This window comes from Mesoplodon densirostris, chromosome 17 (genome assembly GCF_025265405.1).
Source record: "Mesoplodon densirostris isolate mMesDen1 chromosome 17, mMesDen1 primary haplotype, whole genome shotgun sequence".
NCBI lineage: Eukaryota > Metazoa > Chordata > Mammalia > Artiodactyla > Ziphiidae > Mesoplodon > Mesoplodon densirostris.
The window spans coordinates 78,043,864-78,060,784 of record NC_082677.1 but is presented as its reverse complement, the minus strand read 5'-3'; the positions used below and the strand labels follow the sequence as shown (position 1 = coordinate 78,060,784).

At 49.2% G+C, this 16,921-nt stretch overlaps 1 protein-coding gene and 2 pseudogenes across 1 annotated transcript; all 3 read right to left on the bottom strand.

Moving 5' to 3' along the window:
* Nucleotides 1-3,330: 3,330 nt before the first annotated feature.
* On the bottom strand, nt 3,331-5,026 carry LOC132477453 (dipeptidase 2-like; annotated as a pseudogene).
* A 1,522-nt stretch (nt 5,027-6,548) lies between these two features.
* Nucleotides 6,549-8,339, bottom strand: LOC132477486 (DPEP2 neighbor protein-like). The gene is made up of 2 exons (XM_060079855.1): nt 8,273-8,339; nt 6,549-7,145 (listed from the first exon to the last, which is right to left on the bottom strand). Exons 1-2 carry the CDS (start codon nt 8,337-8,339, stop codon nt 6,883-6,885), a joined length of 330 nt encoding a protein of 109 aa, XP_059935838.1. The 3' UTR covers nt 6,549-6,882.
* Nucleotides 7,062-12,868, bottom strand: LOC132477485 (probable ATP-dependent RNA helicase DDX28; annotated as a pseudogene).
* Nucleotides 12,869-16,921: the final 4,053 nt, after the last annotated feature.

Genomic DNA, 16,921 nt, shown 5'->3' with positions numbered 1-16,921 from the left:
TTGCACTGGTGTATACATACTAGAACTTGAGCTTTGGTGGTATGTATATAAATTATTGTTCAATATACATGTAGTAGTAAAATTTTTGACTCATAGCTTTCATCTGTTTATCTTTTTAGATATTTCTAAATATTTTCAAAACATTTGTATGATTTTTCATCCTCAGCAGCAGTGAATGAGATTCAAGGATTACACACATTCTTGTCAAACTTGATAATACCTGTCATTTTCATTTGAACTTTCTGGTTGGTGAGTGATAATTCCAGGTATGACTTTTTTGCATTTAATTGACTACTAAGAAGCCAAGCATCTTTTGATATGTTTACTTAACGTTCTGTACTCTCTTTCTTGAAATATCTTTTGGTATATTTTTCCCATCTTTGCTATTACATTATCTTCTTATTGAAGACTTTTTTTTTTTTAACATCTGAAGACTTCTTATTTAGGAGTTTTAAATATATACTTGATATAAGTTCTTCTGTCTTTCTGTCTCTCCTCTTTCTTTAGATGAGTGTCAGTTTTTAATGTTAATAACATCTAATTTGTTATTTTCCTCTATTTAGTCTTATTTCTATTTATTTATGTAATCTTCTTATCTGTTGCAGAACACATTATATATTCTAAACCACAAATATGTTTTCGTTTCTTCAATAAATCTAATTGTTAAGCTTTAAATTTAAGTTAACTTTCTGAATTAAATATGTTGTATCATAGTGAGCATTAATTTGTCTATGACAGCTGCAAGGTTACATTTATTCAGAAAATGTTGTATTCAGCTCTCTTTTCATTTGCTCCTACTTCTTATTGATTCACAGAGGTAAACATCACTTCATCCATGGATCTGACTTTTCTTGATTTCTCATGGTCATTCTCATTAATTCTTCTTGCCTCATGAAATCTTTAGGCATTGCATTATTCCACAAAAGCAAAAAGCTTCCTTGGGCCTTTTTCCTCAGAAGATTGATTATTCCCACATTTTAAATGGGAGATTGCAATAAGTTAGGAGAAAATGCCACAGGGGTCTCTCTCTCTTTTTTTTTTTTCTTTCACATCTTGTATCAGCCTCTGCTTGCACTCTGTGTTCAAAGATTTTTGTACAACACATTGATAGAAGTGCCAGGTGTTTCTCTCCTTGGGGCAAAAGACAGATTAATTACCTGACAAATAAAATAAAAACAGTGTCTTTCTCTGTTCAAATGTTGGAAAGGATTGCTTGCATCCTAATTTAAAAGTTTCAGGTGAGTGAAGCTTAAGATTCCAAAGCTTTAATCCATATTTGCACCATGCACAGCATCCAACAGGACTGCTTTACATAACCCCGTGAGACTTTTGTGTGCAAGTGAAATAGATAAAAATATAAAACTATTGCTGTCTTTTTGGGTCATAAAAAAGATTTTTTGTCTCATTAAAAAATTTTTTTTTCTAAAATCCAAAAACGTGTCAGGCTAAAATATTGGAATTTCAAACATGGTAAAACCCCTTTTGAACGATGCGAAGTGAGACTTCTTTGTAGTGCTGATTTGCATTGCCCACTTGCTTGGTTGGCCAAAAAGGGCATACGCGTTTTTTCCTGAATATATTCAGGGAAAAAAAACGTACGCCCTTTTTGGCCAACTGCATCATTGTCGAAGTTCTGCCGCTTTTCATGTGCTTTAAAGGCAACTCCGATCTACCTCTTGAAAACGGTTTCCTGCAGTTCTGCCTTGTTTTCAAATCCTCTTCGTTGCCTTACCTCATAAGGTACGAAAGTTATCATTTATTATCCTGCAGGTTTGTGAATTTTAGTGCCTCTGAGATCCATTTTTCAACTCGCCTTTTTAGGAGCTGGCCTCCAAACCGCAGGACTGCTTCAGGCCCTATTCTGGTTCCGGGGGGCAGGCAGAGCCTTTGGTTAATTCTTCTTCCTGATTGGAAATTAGAGTGACATGTGTCTGTCCAAACACCTAGAGCTGATCTCTCATTGGTTCCCCCTCTACCCATTCAACCTCTGGACAAATTGCAAACTGTACGAAACAGGAGGTTAAAGGTGCTGATTCTCCAAGTGGGGAGCTTGTTGGTAAAGCAGCTGGAATGGCGAACCCGAGCACCACGAGATGAAAAATGAGGTGCGTTTTAGAAACGTTTCCCGATCATATGGTGTACCATCCTCTGGGTTTCCCATGCATGTTTTAGCTGTAGGAAGATTCCCTTGAACCTGGAGATTTCTGACCCATGGAATGGGTAGCACGCAGTATTACTTTAAAGGGTCTGCATTTGCTCACACAACCTCACCACTCCGGTCGCCCCCAAGAGTGTCCAGCCTTATGTCTCTTCCAGCTGTGGGTCTAGATGTGGTCAATCCAGGTTGCATCACAGCCACTGAACGAATTTTGTAAGAATTTCTCTCTCTTTCACTATCTTTGCTTTTTTTTGTAATTTGTATTTATAATGGGATTTAGCTGATTTTCAATGCTGTGTTTGTGCCCCTTTACACCCACTATATTCACTTACCGAGAAATATCAATAAATACTTTTTAAGATTCTTACTACGCGGATATATTCTTCTGTGATGAATAAGGTGTGTTGAGTCCAGTTCACTGAGCAATGAGTAGGTCTTTTCTATTACATATTTGGTTGATGGAACGGTATCTGTGCTAATTTCAAACTATTGTTTTATGCATCACCCCACCTCACCTTTCCCCTTAAGCAGCCATAAGTGTGTTTTCTAAATGTGTGACTGTTCTGTTTTGTAATTTAGTTCATGTAGCGATTTTTACATTCCGTCTATAACTGATATCTTATGATAAGTTTCTTTATCTGTGTGACGTATTTCTCTTAGAATCATCGTACCTAAATCCACTCATTATGCTGCTACTAGCCTTAGGACATTGATTTCATGGCTGAGTGATATTCCATTGTACATAAGTACTACAACTTGTTTATCCACTTTTCTCTTTCATGAGATACTTAAGGTGTACCCAGAGTCAAGGATTTTGTGAACACAGAAGCCCTAAAATTTGGGGTGCCTGTGTCCTGTCGATTTTTGGTTTTCTCAAGATATAAGCTCATGAGTGGAAGTGCTCTGTGCTCTGTAGCTCTGTTTTTTAGATGTTTTAGGAAACAACATACAATTTTCGAGAGTGGCCGTTGGCAATTTATATCACGCCCATCAGCGTAAAAAAGCTCCCTTTTCTCCTTGACTTGCCCTGCATTTCTGGTTTTTACACTTTTTCAGCATGGCCCTTTTGACCGATGCCTAGTGAGACTTCTTTGCAGTGTTGATTTGCATTGCCCGCTTGTTTGGTTGGCCAAAAAGGGCGAATGCGTTTTTTCCTGAATATATTCAGGTGCTCACCAGGGCATGTAGCAGGTGTGGGTGAGTGTCACGTAGCGCACACCCAGCGCATAGAAGGTACGCAAGATGGAGAGGCTACTGTCCAGTGAGTGCCTGCCCTCCACACCAGTAAGGCAAGCCAACTTCCGGGTATTGTGGAGAGCTGGGGGCACGTAGGTCAGATGATCATTTTCAGAGGCAGGGGTAGCTTACTGAAGTCCCTAACACCCACTACCACCAGTCTGTTTACCTTTTTTTTTGGCCATGCCACGCAGCATGAGGGCTCTTAGTTCCGCCACCGGGGATCAAACCCGACCCCCCTGCAGTGGAAGCGTGGAGTCTTAACCTCTAGACTACCAGGGAAGTCCCCCGTCTACCTTTAACTGAGGTCACAAGCTCCAGTTCAGAATAGGAGGCACACATGAGGCGGATGAGGTCAATTTGTTCCAGGGTGAGGCGCACAGCATCCCGTTTGTGGGTCTGGCATGGGACGTAGGCTGACCAGAACTGAGGGAAGGCCGGGGCTTAGTTTGGGCTTTGGAACTCCTTGGGCTTCTCATAGCCTCCTCAGCTGGCACAGCACTTACTGTGCCCAGAAGTCACATGTAATGCGTTGCTTTTTCTGTGGTACTTGGCAGCCCGTCAGCTGGGCTCACTGTGACCCCTGTAGCCCCCAGCATCCATGGCATGGCACTTTCCAGGTCACTATGGTAACTTCGTTCCAATGTGAGTAACCTGTGGTCTCTGAGGCCCCCAAAGTGCCCCACATTCCCCAGCAGCCATGGTGGCACCTTGTGTGTCCCTTTGGTACCTGGCCACCCACGAGACTGTCTTTCAGCCTGTCCAAGCTGGTCTAGCCATGGCTGAAATTGCGCAGATTAACATGCTCTAGCCCATTGTGGTAAAACTGCCCCAGGACCAGGGGCATGTTGTTGTGGCTGGAGGGAGGTCAAGGCAAATGGGTGGGCTCCTTAGGTTTTGGGATCAGGCAGGACACATTGCCTGGCCTGGGCCAGCCTGGGGGTCCCCCACCTCACACTGTCACACAGACTATACTAGGAGCAGCTGAGGCCTGGGCTGAGGGGTTCTCGCCAGGGAGAGGATGACAGAGAAGGGGAAGGGCATCCGTAGATGATGGAGAGGACATCCAGGGGTGGTGTGAGGGAGCCTCCCCACTAGCGCTGCATGCTCCAGACCTCCTCCCCTGCCCAGGGCCAGGCTAGGCCCCCACCGGCCCCCAGCAGCCCGCACACACTGCAGCCACCCTTCCACAAGCGGGAAGTGGCCCGCGTGCGCTCCCGCGGACTTGGGGTGCTGGAGGTGCCCAGCGTGGTCTGCACGAGCGTTACCGATCACAGCAGCAGACCCAGCAGGAGCAGCAGGCACAGCAGAGGCCGCTGGCTGCGTGCACGGGGACCTTCGAGGCCCCCGGGCCGCAAGCTGCGCAGGGCAAGGCAGGCGGGCAGAGGCGGGTCTGAGAGGGGCGGGCGATGGGGTTCTGCCCGTCGACACAGGCCACCCAGCGGCGCGGCCTCGCGAGGGGGGCGGGGTGAGGGAGGGGATACAGAGTCACAGGACCCTGCGACCCGTGTGCGGAGAGCCGCGATCCAGGAAGCCCGGCAGCCACAGGGTGGCACTGCCCTCCCGCCCCCTGCTCAGAGGCAGCTCCCGCGGGCTAAGCTGGCCTCTGCTGAGAGCCCACTCGCCTCCCATCGCGGGTTCCCTCCGCCCCCGCCCCTCTTCCCACACCCACTGCTCCGACGGGGCGCCCTAGGTTGCTCTCCCCCGCCTCTAACCTTCCTGTCCAAGCTGGGGTGCTTCTCTCAGAGGGCCACCTGCAGCCCGTGGCCTCCCGGGAGCACATCTCGTCCCCATCTGCCCGCAGCCGGCCCCGCCCACCCCGAGGGCTGCGTGTGAGTGTCTCTGTGGCCACAAGTGCTCTGGGCTCCCAGTTTCCCGGTACTGGGCCATGGGGGCTGGTGTGGGGGAAGAGATAGTTTCTGGAAATGGGGGGGGGGGTAACCTTGTGAGCTCTGGATTCAGGAGGGGGCCCTCTGCCCCCAACCTTCTCTCTCCTCCTACTTGACTCCCCAACCTGCATGACCATTCTCTGGGGACTTGAACCAGCGCCTGGGAACTATCAGGAGCCTCCCCCACTTCTGTCAGCCAGCCTCAGGAGAGCGCCCTCAGGAGTTGCTACACCTCCCCAGGGCCTGAATAGAGGGACTTTTGGGATGTGAACTGAACAACCTTCTGGGGAGAGTCAACGACCCTTTTACTCAACAGAGCAGGAACTCAGTCAGTAGGCTATTTGTGTGGAAGGAAATGAAGTCGCTTCCATGGCAGAAGAGCCCCCGCCGCAGCAACCTTCGTCCCAGAGCTGCTGGCTGACCTTCTGGCCAGGATCCCTCCTACCTCAGCGTGGAAGGCCCGGCCTCGTGGAGAAGTGTAGGTTCTGAAGAAAGACCTGGCACCTGGGTTCTGCTGCTACACTTGCCTTATCTCGTGGCCCTTGTGGCTCTAGCTTTCCCAGAAACCTCAAGGGCTAAGTGCCTGTGCTTGCTCAGAGGCTGCATGCCATTCCCCATTTCCAGCCTCAGGCCCTCCCGCTAGCTGCCTCCTCTAGGGACCCCCTCCCCCCAACACACACACACGCACACTGGGGATGTGCCTTCTCACAGCAGCTCAACCACTGAGATGATTTAGGGACTGTGCCCAAACTCCTGCATCCCCAGCCTCTCAAGTTTTTGCTCTGATCCCTGGCACCCCCTGGAGCTGTTCCACCTTTGGAACCTTTCCCAGGTGGCAGGAGTGCCTAGCACAGGGGTAGTGACCTAAGTCTGAGCACTGGCGACCCTAGAAATCTTACAGAAAAGCATTTTATTGAGCAGTAAGGGACGCCACTGGGGACGGAAAGGGCTGGCAATAAAGGAGCATGTGAACCTCGGGGCGGGGTGCGTGCTGCTTGACTCTCCATCCTGTTCTTGCTTCAGGGAGCAGGGCTTCCTGGGCCTCTCTATCCTGCCTCCTGAGACCCCAGGCAGGAGGCTCTTTGGGAAGCCACAGATTGCTGCTTTCAGTTTCAAAAAGCCCAGCTCCCCACTGGTTTGTGGTGGTGGCCGCTGACAATGGCTCAGGGCAGGAGCCCATGTGGTAGACTGCTAAGGCTTCTCTGCACCCTGTCTCTGCTCCTGCATCCTCCTTGGCTCGCAGAGTGCAGACTTCACTTTCTTCAGCTCACAAAGGGGCCCGTGAGGATTGAGCAGAGGAATGCCAGGTTTTCTTCCAGGCCAGCTTCCGCCCTGGGATGTTCAGGGCAGGCTCTCATTTCAAACCTCACTTTCTGAGGCTCCTGGCTTATGGCCATTTAGTGTGCAGGGAGGCTCCTGGCTGAGGAAGGCTCAGACAGAACGACGCAGGTTCTAATCTGTGGTAGTGGGCAGTGGGGGGGGGGCGGGAGGGGTCACTGCAGGAAGAGGCATTCGCTGTCTTAGGCAGTTAAACCATTGCCCTGTCTTCAGAATGGTTCAGCCAGCAAGATTCTGTGGAGTCCGCCTCCTGGCACCATGCTACAATCGCCGGATTTTGGGTCTGGAGCAACCGAGATCTTCGTCCGACTCTTCCGGAGCTTGCTTTCTCTCGGGAGCACATCTGGGGACTGGCTTCTCGGCTTCCGCCTTTGCTGGCATGGCCAAAGGAGCATCCCCGTAGGCCTGGTAGCCACCAACCCGGCAGTATGTCTCCCCATGCCGGCCCAACTGCGTTTCTCCACACCCTCGGTTGAGGACATAGTAGTGACCAGATTTAGGAGGAGAAATGGGAGCCACAGCTGCTGCAAAGAAAATCAGAACTGATCAGTCACTTCTGCTATACACAGTCTCCTGCCAGAATTTTCCTCTCTCATGTCTCTCCCAGTTTCTGGCTGAAGACCTTTAATCTACTTGACATCCCAAACACAGACTTGGCCCATCACCTCTATGAGTCCCTAGAGAAGGGACACTGGCTGCAAAAGCAATTCCTAGAGCCTACGGCTGCATCAGGTGAGGTAGTCTCTTCACCGTTGCCAGGGAAAACAGTAGAACCCGAAAGAAATTGCAATCATGATCCTCTCCATCTCTCCCTTCCACAACAGAGAAAACATTTCTTGCAGTGTGTCACTTCTGAGGCTTTAATGGAAACGTCTTTCAAGTTTTGGAAAAAGATAATCTAATATAAATTGGTTAAGGACCCCTCCCACCTTGGCAACCCCTCTTGGGCCCCATTTATACTGCCTGTTACAACCACACTGAACTCTAGCCCTCTGATACTTTTATCTAGATTAGAACAAGGCCAAATACTGAGGCAGAGTGATCAGGAGACTCAGAACCGGGTTCTGGGTACCAAGTGTAGGCTCACATCCACCCAGCCTCCTGGGACACCATCTGCTCAGCCCTCCAGTCTCACTAGCACTTCATCACCCCCCTTGGTTCTTCCGGTCTTCCCATGAATAAGGCACCACCCTCTCCCCTAATACTCAGCAGCTCAGTATGGGATGTGTCTGAGGGGACCGATATAGATGTGTACATGACAGCACAGAGGTGCCTGGGTTTGAAGGTGCGGTTCAAGAGTGGCCCTCTTCCTCAAACTGCTCCGTTTACCATCTGCCAACAAAAATGCACTTGCCTTTTGCTAAGAGGCCAACCAGGAAAGGGTCTGAATGGAAGCATCCTGTAGCCCAAAGCGGAAGGCAACATTTATAAAGATCAGAAGCTTCCTGCACACTAGTTCAGGGATGACCTTTCACTTGTCCTCAGCAGTGAGCACTGTGGGACCCTGAAGGTGTCCCAGGTCACTGGTATTACTTACAGCTGGGAAAGTGCTGAGGTTTACGTAGTGGGCAAGCCCCACAGGAACATGTGGCAGCCAGGTGAGGTTGTGTGTACACCATGCCTCTTCTACAGATTCCCAGTCTCGGTGTACCTGCTGCACTGCCCAGCCAGGGAACAGAGCACAGGTGTGAGTAAATATAGACGATCCGGTCAGACATTCTCAGACAACCAAAGAGATTGGTATCTGGTGGAGAACTGGTAGGGAAGTTTCTCTGAGGGCAGCACATTTCCATGGTTATGCTGCCATGGAACTGTGAGAAGGCCTGTGAGGTCATCACTACCCAGTGAGGTCATAATAAGGAACCTGTGACTTGCGGGTCAGGCTTCAGGAGGAGGGGCAGTTTTGTGGAGGAGAGCAGGGTGGAGGCAGAGGTACTCTGCCTGGTCCCTCACACCTGGGCCTCCCCACCCATGCCCTAGTCTAGTAGACACCCCACGTGGGGCGTGCAGGTGGGCTGGTACAGCCCCAGGGGCCCCAGGAGGGCAAGAGAGACCCACATTCTGAAATTGGCTTGAGAGGCAAGATTAACGTTGAGACAGCTAGGTTGTATGGCACTGACCCTAAGAGGCAGAGAATTGTTTGGACTGGGGAATCAGGGAAGGCTCCTTGGCAGTGGGCCTGAAGGACAAGTGAGATTTGGACCCATGGGGAAGAGAGGGAAGACATTCCAGTTTGGAAGAATACAAGCAAAGACACACTCTTCTCGACCTTGTCCTGCCCCAAATATAAATTCATAGAACCCTCACATTTTTACACCTGAGGGCTTAGAAAAACCAAGATGTTAAGGAGCCTACCCAGTGTTACACAGCTAGTGGAGAGGGGTTCTGCTCAATGGTTACGTTCATGTCGGGGCTCCAGATTTACAGCTGATAGGAATGTGAGGACAAGCTCATGCCGTTTCAAACATTTCCAAGTGATACTGAGAGAGATGTTAAAGGTGCAAAATGAGGGTGCTGAATGACCTCACAAAGTGGGAATGGTGGGCCCATTTTAATATGAAATTCAAAACAAATTCATGACAAAAGGACATAATACAAAATGACAACATAATCATTACACTCCCCTCTTCCCTAGAAGTAAAAATCATTATAATCCTCTCTCTCTCCACCATGAAAGGATGAGATAAAGGCTCAGCAGCAGCCCCCGTGAAAATCATGGTCAACACTGTGAAGAGGGGTTAGTAAGACGACTTGGTCCGACTCAGAGAAGGAAGGAGACAACTCTGCCCTTAGCCTGATCAGGCCCACAGGAAGGAACCACATTTGGGGCAGCTTTTGACAGTGTGGCAATGAGAGAGAACCTTCTTTAGGAGGGGACTCCCTGTTGCCGACCTTGAAAAAGCAAAGATGGGACCTTCGTTTACTGGGGCTGTTGCAGAGGGGATGTGCCCAGGAGGTAGAGACTGCTTGGACTACCCTTTTAGAGGTTGGGCCACCCTGGTTGAGAACCACAGCATCTTCTGTCCCTAAACTGCTTGAATCAGTGGGTGCCCGTTAGGACAGACGAAGTCAGGCCTTATTGGAGCAGACTGCCTTTGGGAGTGGTAGAAGGTAAAATGTGAAGGGGAATGCTCTGGCGGAGGTTTGTCACGGCAGGTGGGCCAGCATGAGACCATTCAGAATCTCCAAGGCTCCGGAGATTACTTGGCTGGGAGCATCCCTCTGATGTGGTGTGGGGACTCCTACCTTAACAGGACCTGGCTGGCCATCTGGGGGAGGCAGAATAAACGGTTTATTAACTTAAGAGAGCGAGAGAATCACCTGGGGGGGTTCCACCAAACCACTTAAAAAGCCTTGTACCTGGATTCTTGAGCCAACCCTCAGAAAACTTATCTAGATCTGGAGTAGGGCTCAGGAAGCTGCACTTTTCAAAAGCTTCCTGGGCAGTCCCACCACAGTGGTCCATGGATAGAGAGACCAAATTATTGTGTATTCTCGGTTGCTTTTGGGAGTCAAAGTGGGCAATATTAAAAACTGCAGCAGGCATATGTATAAACAGGGAATATTCAAGGCAAGCAGAGGTGTATAGTTACTCTATGCATGAATCAGATTTGAGAAAAGCTAGCCTGGTGGTTAAAGAACACAACCCTGAGGACAGACAAACCAGATTCTTTCCTACTGACTTGTGTGATTTTGACCAAGTTCTTTTATCCTTCTGACTGTTTCTTCATATGGAAAAGAGCTATGACTGTACATTTAGCACAATATTCTCTTTCGGCAAAGGTTGCTCTGGGTCCATTTGTGTTCTCTGCAACTTAACCCTTTCCAGTGCACAAGCATTTTTAAGTTGTTTGGTGAAGTATTACATTTGACTTTCAACAGTTCATTACTTTGGGCAAAGCTTATATAATGCTGCAGAGACTAGAACCTATGCAGAGATAGTGAGAGGATGTTATAAGCTTATTCTGCTGGTTTATAAAAAAGTTTAACCTTTTCTTCTCTTCCTCCACCTGCCACCAAGAGATGAGAAAGAAGGCAGAGCCTGGAAATGCACACCAAGCAATATTTCTGTGTCAGTTTGCCTTTTATTCCTCTGCCAGTACTTCCCAGAGAGATTTCACCAAAAGTGCCTAAGCTTGCCATGGCCATTGTTGTGAAGAAAATTTCTCTTTATTGCTAGTCACATCCCCTTTTCCTTCTCCTGGAGGCTTAATGGATGTTTGGGGGCAGGAAACAAAATTTAAACTAAAACATCAATTGAAAGAGCCTTCGTCCTAAGTGTGGTAGTTTGGAGTGTGAATCTTCTCAGGGTCTACTGAATTCTGCCCCAGTGGAAACTGTTATTAAGGGGCACCCATAGAAACATCGCTTATTGTTAGAAACCATGACATAATACAGAACCAAGATCGACATTATTCTTCACGTGAAAGGCTACAGAGAGCCAAGCTCAGTAGTTCACCCTCAAGTGTTGGCCAGCAACTTACCTTTTGAAGCCAGACAGCAGCCCGGGTCTTCAGAAGGTGACTAGGCAGCCCAGAGCACCCTACTGACAAGTGTGCTCACCCATCCAGCACAGAGGGAAAGGTCCCTGTTATGGCATCATATATAAGCCTGCTGCAATAAGGTTTGCTGGTGCAAAGGCTCTCTCACTGAGGACCCCCGTCCTGGAAGGCTTCTCCTCTGGCGAGCTGCCAGTTCAATCTTCTGAGCCAGGCTCACGTCCCAGGGATGGGTCACAAAGCTGATGACAGTGACTGGCACCTCGATCCCCACCCGGCCCACCCTCCCTGCTCTGTGGATGTAGTCTTGCAGGGTGAGAGGGAAATCATAATTGATGACTAGCTCCACCTGGGTGCTGTCCAGGCCCTGAGAGGCGATGTCTGTGCAGAGAAGAATGTCTCGGGAGCCCTTCTGGAAGGACTGGAAGATGCCTGCTCTCATTGAGGCTGGCATTTGTCCCTGCAGTCTTTTAAGTGTTGGATTTTGTGGTCATCCAGAATATATACCCCAGCCAGTTCACAGTGCTGTAGGAATTATAGAACACCAGAACAGTTCCTGCGGCGCCAGTCCTATATGCTCTGTCATGCTGCCTAAGGATCTGTACCAACCCAGTCACCTTCTCTGTTCCCTTCGGCCTCATGAATGTCTGTCTGACATGAGGCATGATGCAGTGGAGCTTATCACTGGTAACGGGGGTTAGAGAGTCTAAGCTGGCAACTTTACTCAGCAGCTGGCCTCCACCTTCGGGAAATGTGGCACCCACCAGCACTAACTGAGCTTTGGGATTGAAGGGGTCTTTTAAGTCAGCTGGGCCTTCTGCTATATGGCTCCCCTCCAAGATGTAATCCACCAGTTCCAGGAAGATTTCATCCAACAACATGTCTGCATCATCCAACACCAAGAAGGAGAGCTGCTCCAGGCTGATCAGTTGAGTTTTCAGGGCCTTCCACAGAGTCCCCAGAGTGGCCACCAGAATATCTGCTGGAGGTTGTTTGGACAGTTGCAGCCGGATCCTCCTCATGCCATGGCCTCCCCCTAACTCCCGCACCTGGAGGTCCAGGGAGCTGCCCAAGGCCTGGGCCACGGCACGCACCAGTTTGGCTAATTCTCGAGAAGGCACAAGAACCAGGCGTCGAGGAGCAGGGATACGACAGGGGTCCAGTCTTGGCTGGCCCAACAGCCGTTGAAAGAGAGGTAGCATGTAGCTGAGAGTTTTGCCACTGCCGGTTTCTGCGGCGCAGAGAATGTGGCGGCCGCGAAGAAGTGGGGGAATGGTACTCGACTGCACGTTTGTGGACCGAACAACTTCGGGAGCAGCCTCCTGTAGCACGCTCAGAACGGGGACCTCCAGACACACTTCAGTGCAGCTGCCCTTGGGCGAAAGGTTCCGCAGCGCTGCAGCCTCATGTTGCGCGCACTCGATGGAGAAATGGTCCGCGTGGGTGCACCGATTCCTCCAGCCCCATGAAGAGAGTGGCGCGGATTCCAAGAGCCCAGCGTGAGGTGAGCCGGCTGGTTCAAGTCGGGTCGCCGCACTGAAATCAGCGTCAGCCCAGGACGCGCCAGCATCGGCCGCGGGGGGGCAACGCTGGCCGCTATGCCGCTCTTCCTGCCGCCGCTGTAGAGCCCGCAGGATGCGCACCACGGGCAGGGGTTCGATGGGACCGCAGACCGTCAGGTCCCGGCGAGGCGCCAGAAGCAACCGAGCCGCGAAGGACAACAGCCGCAGCCGCCGTGCGAGAGCCATACACCCCTCGTTGCGGGAGAGGCGCACGACAGTGACGTCACAGGCGCGCCAAGGCCTCGCGGACGGTGGCTGGCGCGGCTCAGTAAGGCCCGCGGACTCGGCGAACTGTGTGGAAGGAGTGGGATGTGTAGAGCTCAGCAGCGGCGAGGTGTGTAGGTCCGAACCGGGGATGGTGACTCCAGACCCCCGCCAGCCTTGGGGAAGGGTGCGCGACGGAGGCAGGACCGGGGTCCGGCGATACGCGGCGATGGGGCCCTGGCATTACGAACCAGGAGGGCGGAGGGCTTCTGGCGATCCGATGTCCGATCCCTGCCGTGCTCTTTTGTCGCCCTCACAGCTCCTGTCATGGCTTGGCCAGTTCGGGTCTCCCCCTGTGACTTATGATGAGGGTGCGGCGATGTTTTCCCAGATGTGGTCCCCGTGTAAGGTCTTTGAATACAAGTATTTATTGAGAGTCTGAGTGAATGGGTCAGGCCTGGGGGCCGAGACCAGGAGTCCGGAGTCGTAGGTCCAGGCTCACCCTTCCCTTAGAGCTCCCCAGAGAGCTGAGGGCCCCGAGGGCAAGCTGATGGCTTTCAGCGTATCTTCTCTTCAGTCAAGAGAACTCATCTCTTGGTACTTTTCCCCTTTCTTTTCAGCTGAGGTTCATTCTCTCCTCCCTTGTCACCCTTTCCAAATTCTCATCCTGAACCCACTGCTTTCTTGGGTAGTTCACCTCCAACGGCTTTCCAGTCAGATACCTCAATTCCGTAAACAGCAGAGAGGAGGGTCCTGCTACAGGTTTGTGTCTTGTCTCACAAAGCCACGGTCAGGCAGAATATTTTACTTTAGTTCAGTTGTTCAGGTTGCCGAAAAGCCTTAGACAACAGGTACTTCCTGAACGGATACCGAAAATGGGTGTCCGATCACTTCTGTAATTTCCAGTGTCTTGGGTAGGAGATAAGGTAAACGTGGATTAATCACCTGGGAGGTTCTTAACATCTGGCGAAAGAGTTTTACTTTCATCAGACACCGTTATAGAGATAAATACTATCAAATTTCAAATAGCATTTTGATACACGATAGACGTTCTGGAGAGTTGAATGCTAAGCCAGCAGAGGAGAGGGTTTTGAGTCCTCATGGGTGAACAGAGTCATTGGAAAGAGCAGTGGCTCTTGAGTGAGGGTGATTTTGCCCTCACCCGTCCTCCAGAACGTTTGACAATGGCTGGAGACAGTTTTCTTTGTCACATCCGGGGTGTGGGGGCGGGTGGGGCGGTGCTGCAGACATCTAGTGGGTAGTGGCCAGGATGCTACTACATATCGTACAAGGCATAGGACAGCCCTCCCCACCACCCCAAAAGAATTATCTGGCCCAAAATGTCAATAGTGTGCTATGGAGAAACCTTGGATAGAGGCTGAGGACTGAAGAGAGGCTGAGGTTCTCACATGTACTCTCCCTTCAGGTTGTCAGTCACATTTGCCAGACCCTTGTGTGGCCCTGCCCCTTTCCTAGAATCTGTAGCAGGCACACTGATGCCATTGCTTGTCATGGCCTTGGGATGAGAAAACCTTGGGGGCTCCTCAAAGTCATAAACACAGGAAGGAAGGAGTGATTTAGGAGGGTGACGTGGGAGAAGAGAGCTTTAGGAAGAACAAAATTGTCCTCATGTGTTTGGGAAATGGGCCAGATGGAAAAGAGATGAGGTGTGCCATGGGGTGTACCATTGCAGAAGGCAGACTGGGACTGATGCGTGACAGGGAGTCAGATTCTGAATTTGATATAGACTGCTGTAGCAACTAGAAGTGCCTAGACCTGTCTAGACAGTGCTGGGTTTTCTGTCACTGCAAAGTTCATGTATAGGCTGATGACCAGTGACTGGTGATATATGCAAGAGGGGATTTCATATAAAGGATGCTCTAAGATATTGTGATTCTACACTACTTTTACGATTCTCTCCCAGAACTCGGAGCTCCTCGTTCGTTAGCTGAAGAGCTCCTTGGACGTCTGCTCTGACAAGTTTCATCCATTTACATGTGCCACTCATTTTTCAGGTACAAAACAAAGAATCGCTTTGCACAAAGCCAGAAGGGCTACGCTGAAAGAATGATCAGAAAAGAATAATACATAGGTAAGCATTTACATTGACTTTCTCCACATATTTGAGACAGGGTAGCTGGTTAGTGGCTGCTTTCTCGTGCTCGAGCCCTTACAAAGTGAATCTCCTCAGAATGTCACAGAGATTGGAGCCTATCTAAGCCTGTGTGTCTCTGCCCGTGGCCCCTAGTTTCTTCGTGTCATTGCTTTAGATACTGTGCAAGGCCCTTCTCTTTTCCTCCGATCACAGCAGACATTGAGTAACCTCTAGTTCTGACTGAGATGCATATTTCACTTTATAGTACTTTGAAATGAGAAAGGTTTACCTATTGTGGAAACAAATGTAGGCTCCTGGGAGTGTTAGTGTCACATGGTAATGTTTTTCCCAGGGCTGCCATGGTAACTGACTTTGCCTGGTTACTCCCTACGTTTTCCATTCGACGCAGCAGGCCCACTGCTAGGCCTCTCACCTGAGAAGTCCAGACTCGGGAAGACACAGGCTGTATCAGTTGCAGTGCGGCCTTATTCACAATAGCCAAGATGGTGAAGCAACCCAAATGTCCATCAACAGGTGAATGGATAAAGAAGAAGAGGTCCATGTACACAATGGAATATTTACCATGGAGAACAATGAATTAGTGCTCTTTGAGGCACCACAGATGAGCCTAGAGATAATCATGGAACATGAGGTAAGTTGGAAATCAAAAGACCTATATCCTATGATATTACTTATAGGCGTTATCTAATATCTGACCCACAGGAAAATATTTCCACAGAAAAAGACACTCACAGATGTAGGAAAAATCTATACTTATCTAAAAGGAAAGGTGGGAGGAATGGATAAATTAAGATCAGTGTTACATATACCAATACATATTATATACATGTGTCACAAAGACCGGCCATATAGCAAGGGAGGTCTACGGAACACTGTGCATGGGAAGAGGATCTGTATATGAATAGACATATATAATGTACAAATGATCCAGATTGTGTACAGCTAGGACAAACAATATTCTAATAATTACCCCGATTACAAAAATTAAGACAACCAGTAAGAAGTAATGAGACCTAAACGTATGGGGGTTTCTCCTGGCACATTCCATTCTAATTTACAACCTAGGAACACGACTTCCAGAAAGGCTCTCCTGCCCTACTACCCAGATTGGGGAATGAAGAAATGCTGACTCCTTGTGACCGTTTCACACAACAGCAGCTTTAAACCCACTGCTAATGGTCACTAACTATTCACCAAACGTGCAGTTCTGTAATGGCACCTGTCCACCAAAAAATTTCTGGGGTCGAAAACCGTATAAGAAATTCAAAAGAGGGCAACCTTCCAAGAAGACAATTTCAAGAGGTATATTGTATGCACACTTTGTTCTCCTTTTTTTTAAACAGAAACAAAAACGGCTTGGAAATATGATGAATTTTTGGTATTTGTAAAGACACGCAAACCCAAATTACAAAAACCTATCAGCTCACAGCAGTCAGAATGGCCATTAGCAAAAATGCTGCAAGCAATAAATGCTGAAGTGATCGTGGGGAAGTGCGTACCCTCCGTTCTAAGGGGGATGTGGTAAGGGCCACTAATGAAAACACAATGGAGGTGCTTTGAAAAGGGAAACATTGCGCTACCAGGCAATCAATCATACCCACTGCTGGACCTGTCACCTGAGAAAATGAGAATCAGAACCTCACAGACTGGCAATTCTGCACTCCAGCAATACTTACCATAGCCAACACTTGGAAGCAACGAAAATGTCCATCAACAGAGGAGTGCACCAAGAAGCAGTGGTCCATGTACACAATGGAATATTACTCCAATAAAAAGTTTAAATTAAATTTAAAAACAAACATAAGTAAGGAGACGTAAGCATTTGGGGGTTTATCTGGGCACATTCTTCTCTAATTTATAACCGAGGAACACCACTGGCAGGAAGGTCTGTTTCCCTAGTACCAGCGTGGGGAACTTAG

What these genes read in the sequence shown, in the direction of transcription:
- LOC132477486 (XM_060079855.1), bottom strand. Translation starts at nt 8,339, where the DNA reads ATGTCTGACCGGATCGTCTATATTTACTCACACCTGTGCTCTGTTCCC. An exon ending in CTGGCTGGGCAGTGCAGCAG is followed by an intron (nt 7,146 to 8,272) that starts GTACACCGAGAC and finishes TTTTCTTTGCAG; the next exon opens with CAGCTGTGGCTCCCATTTCT.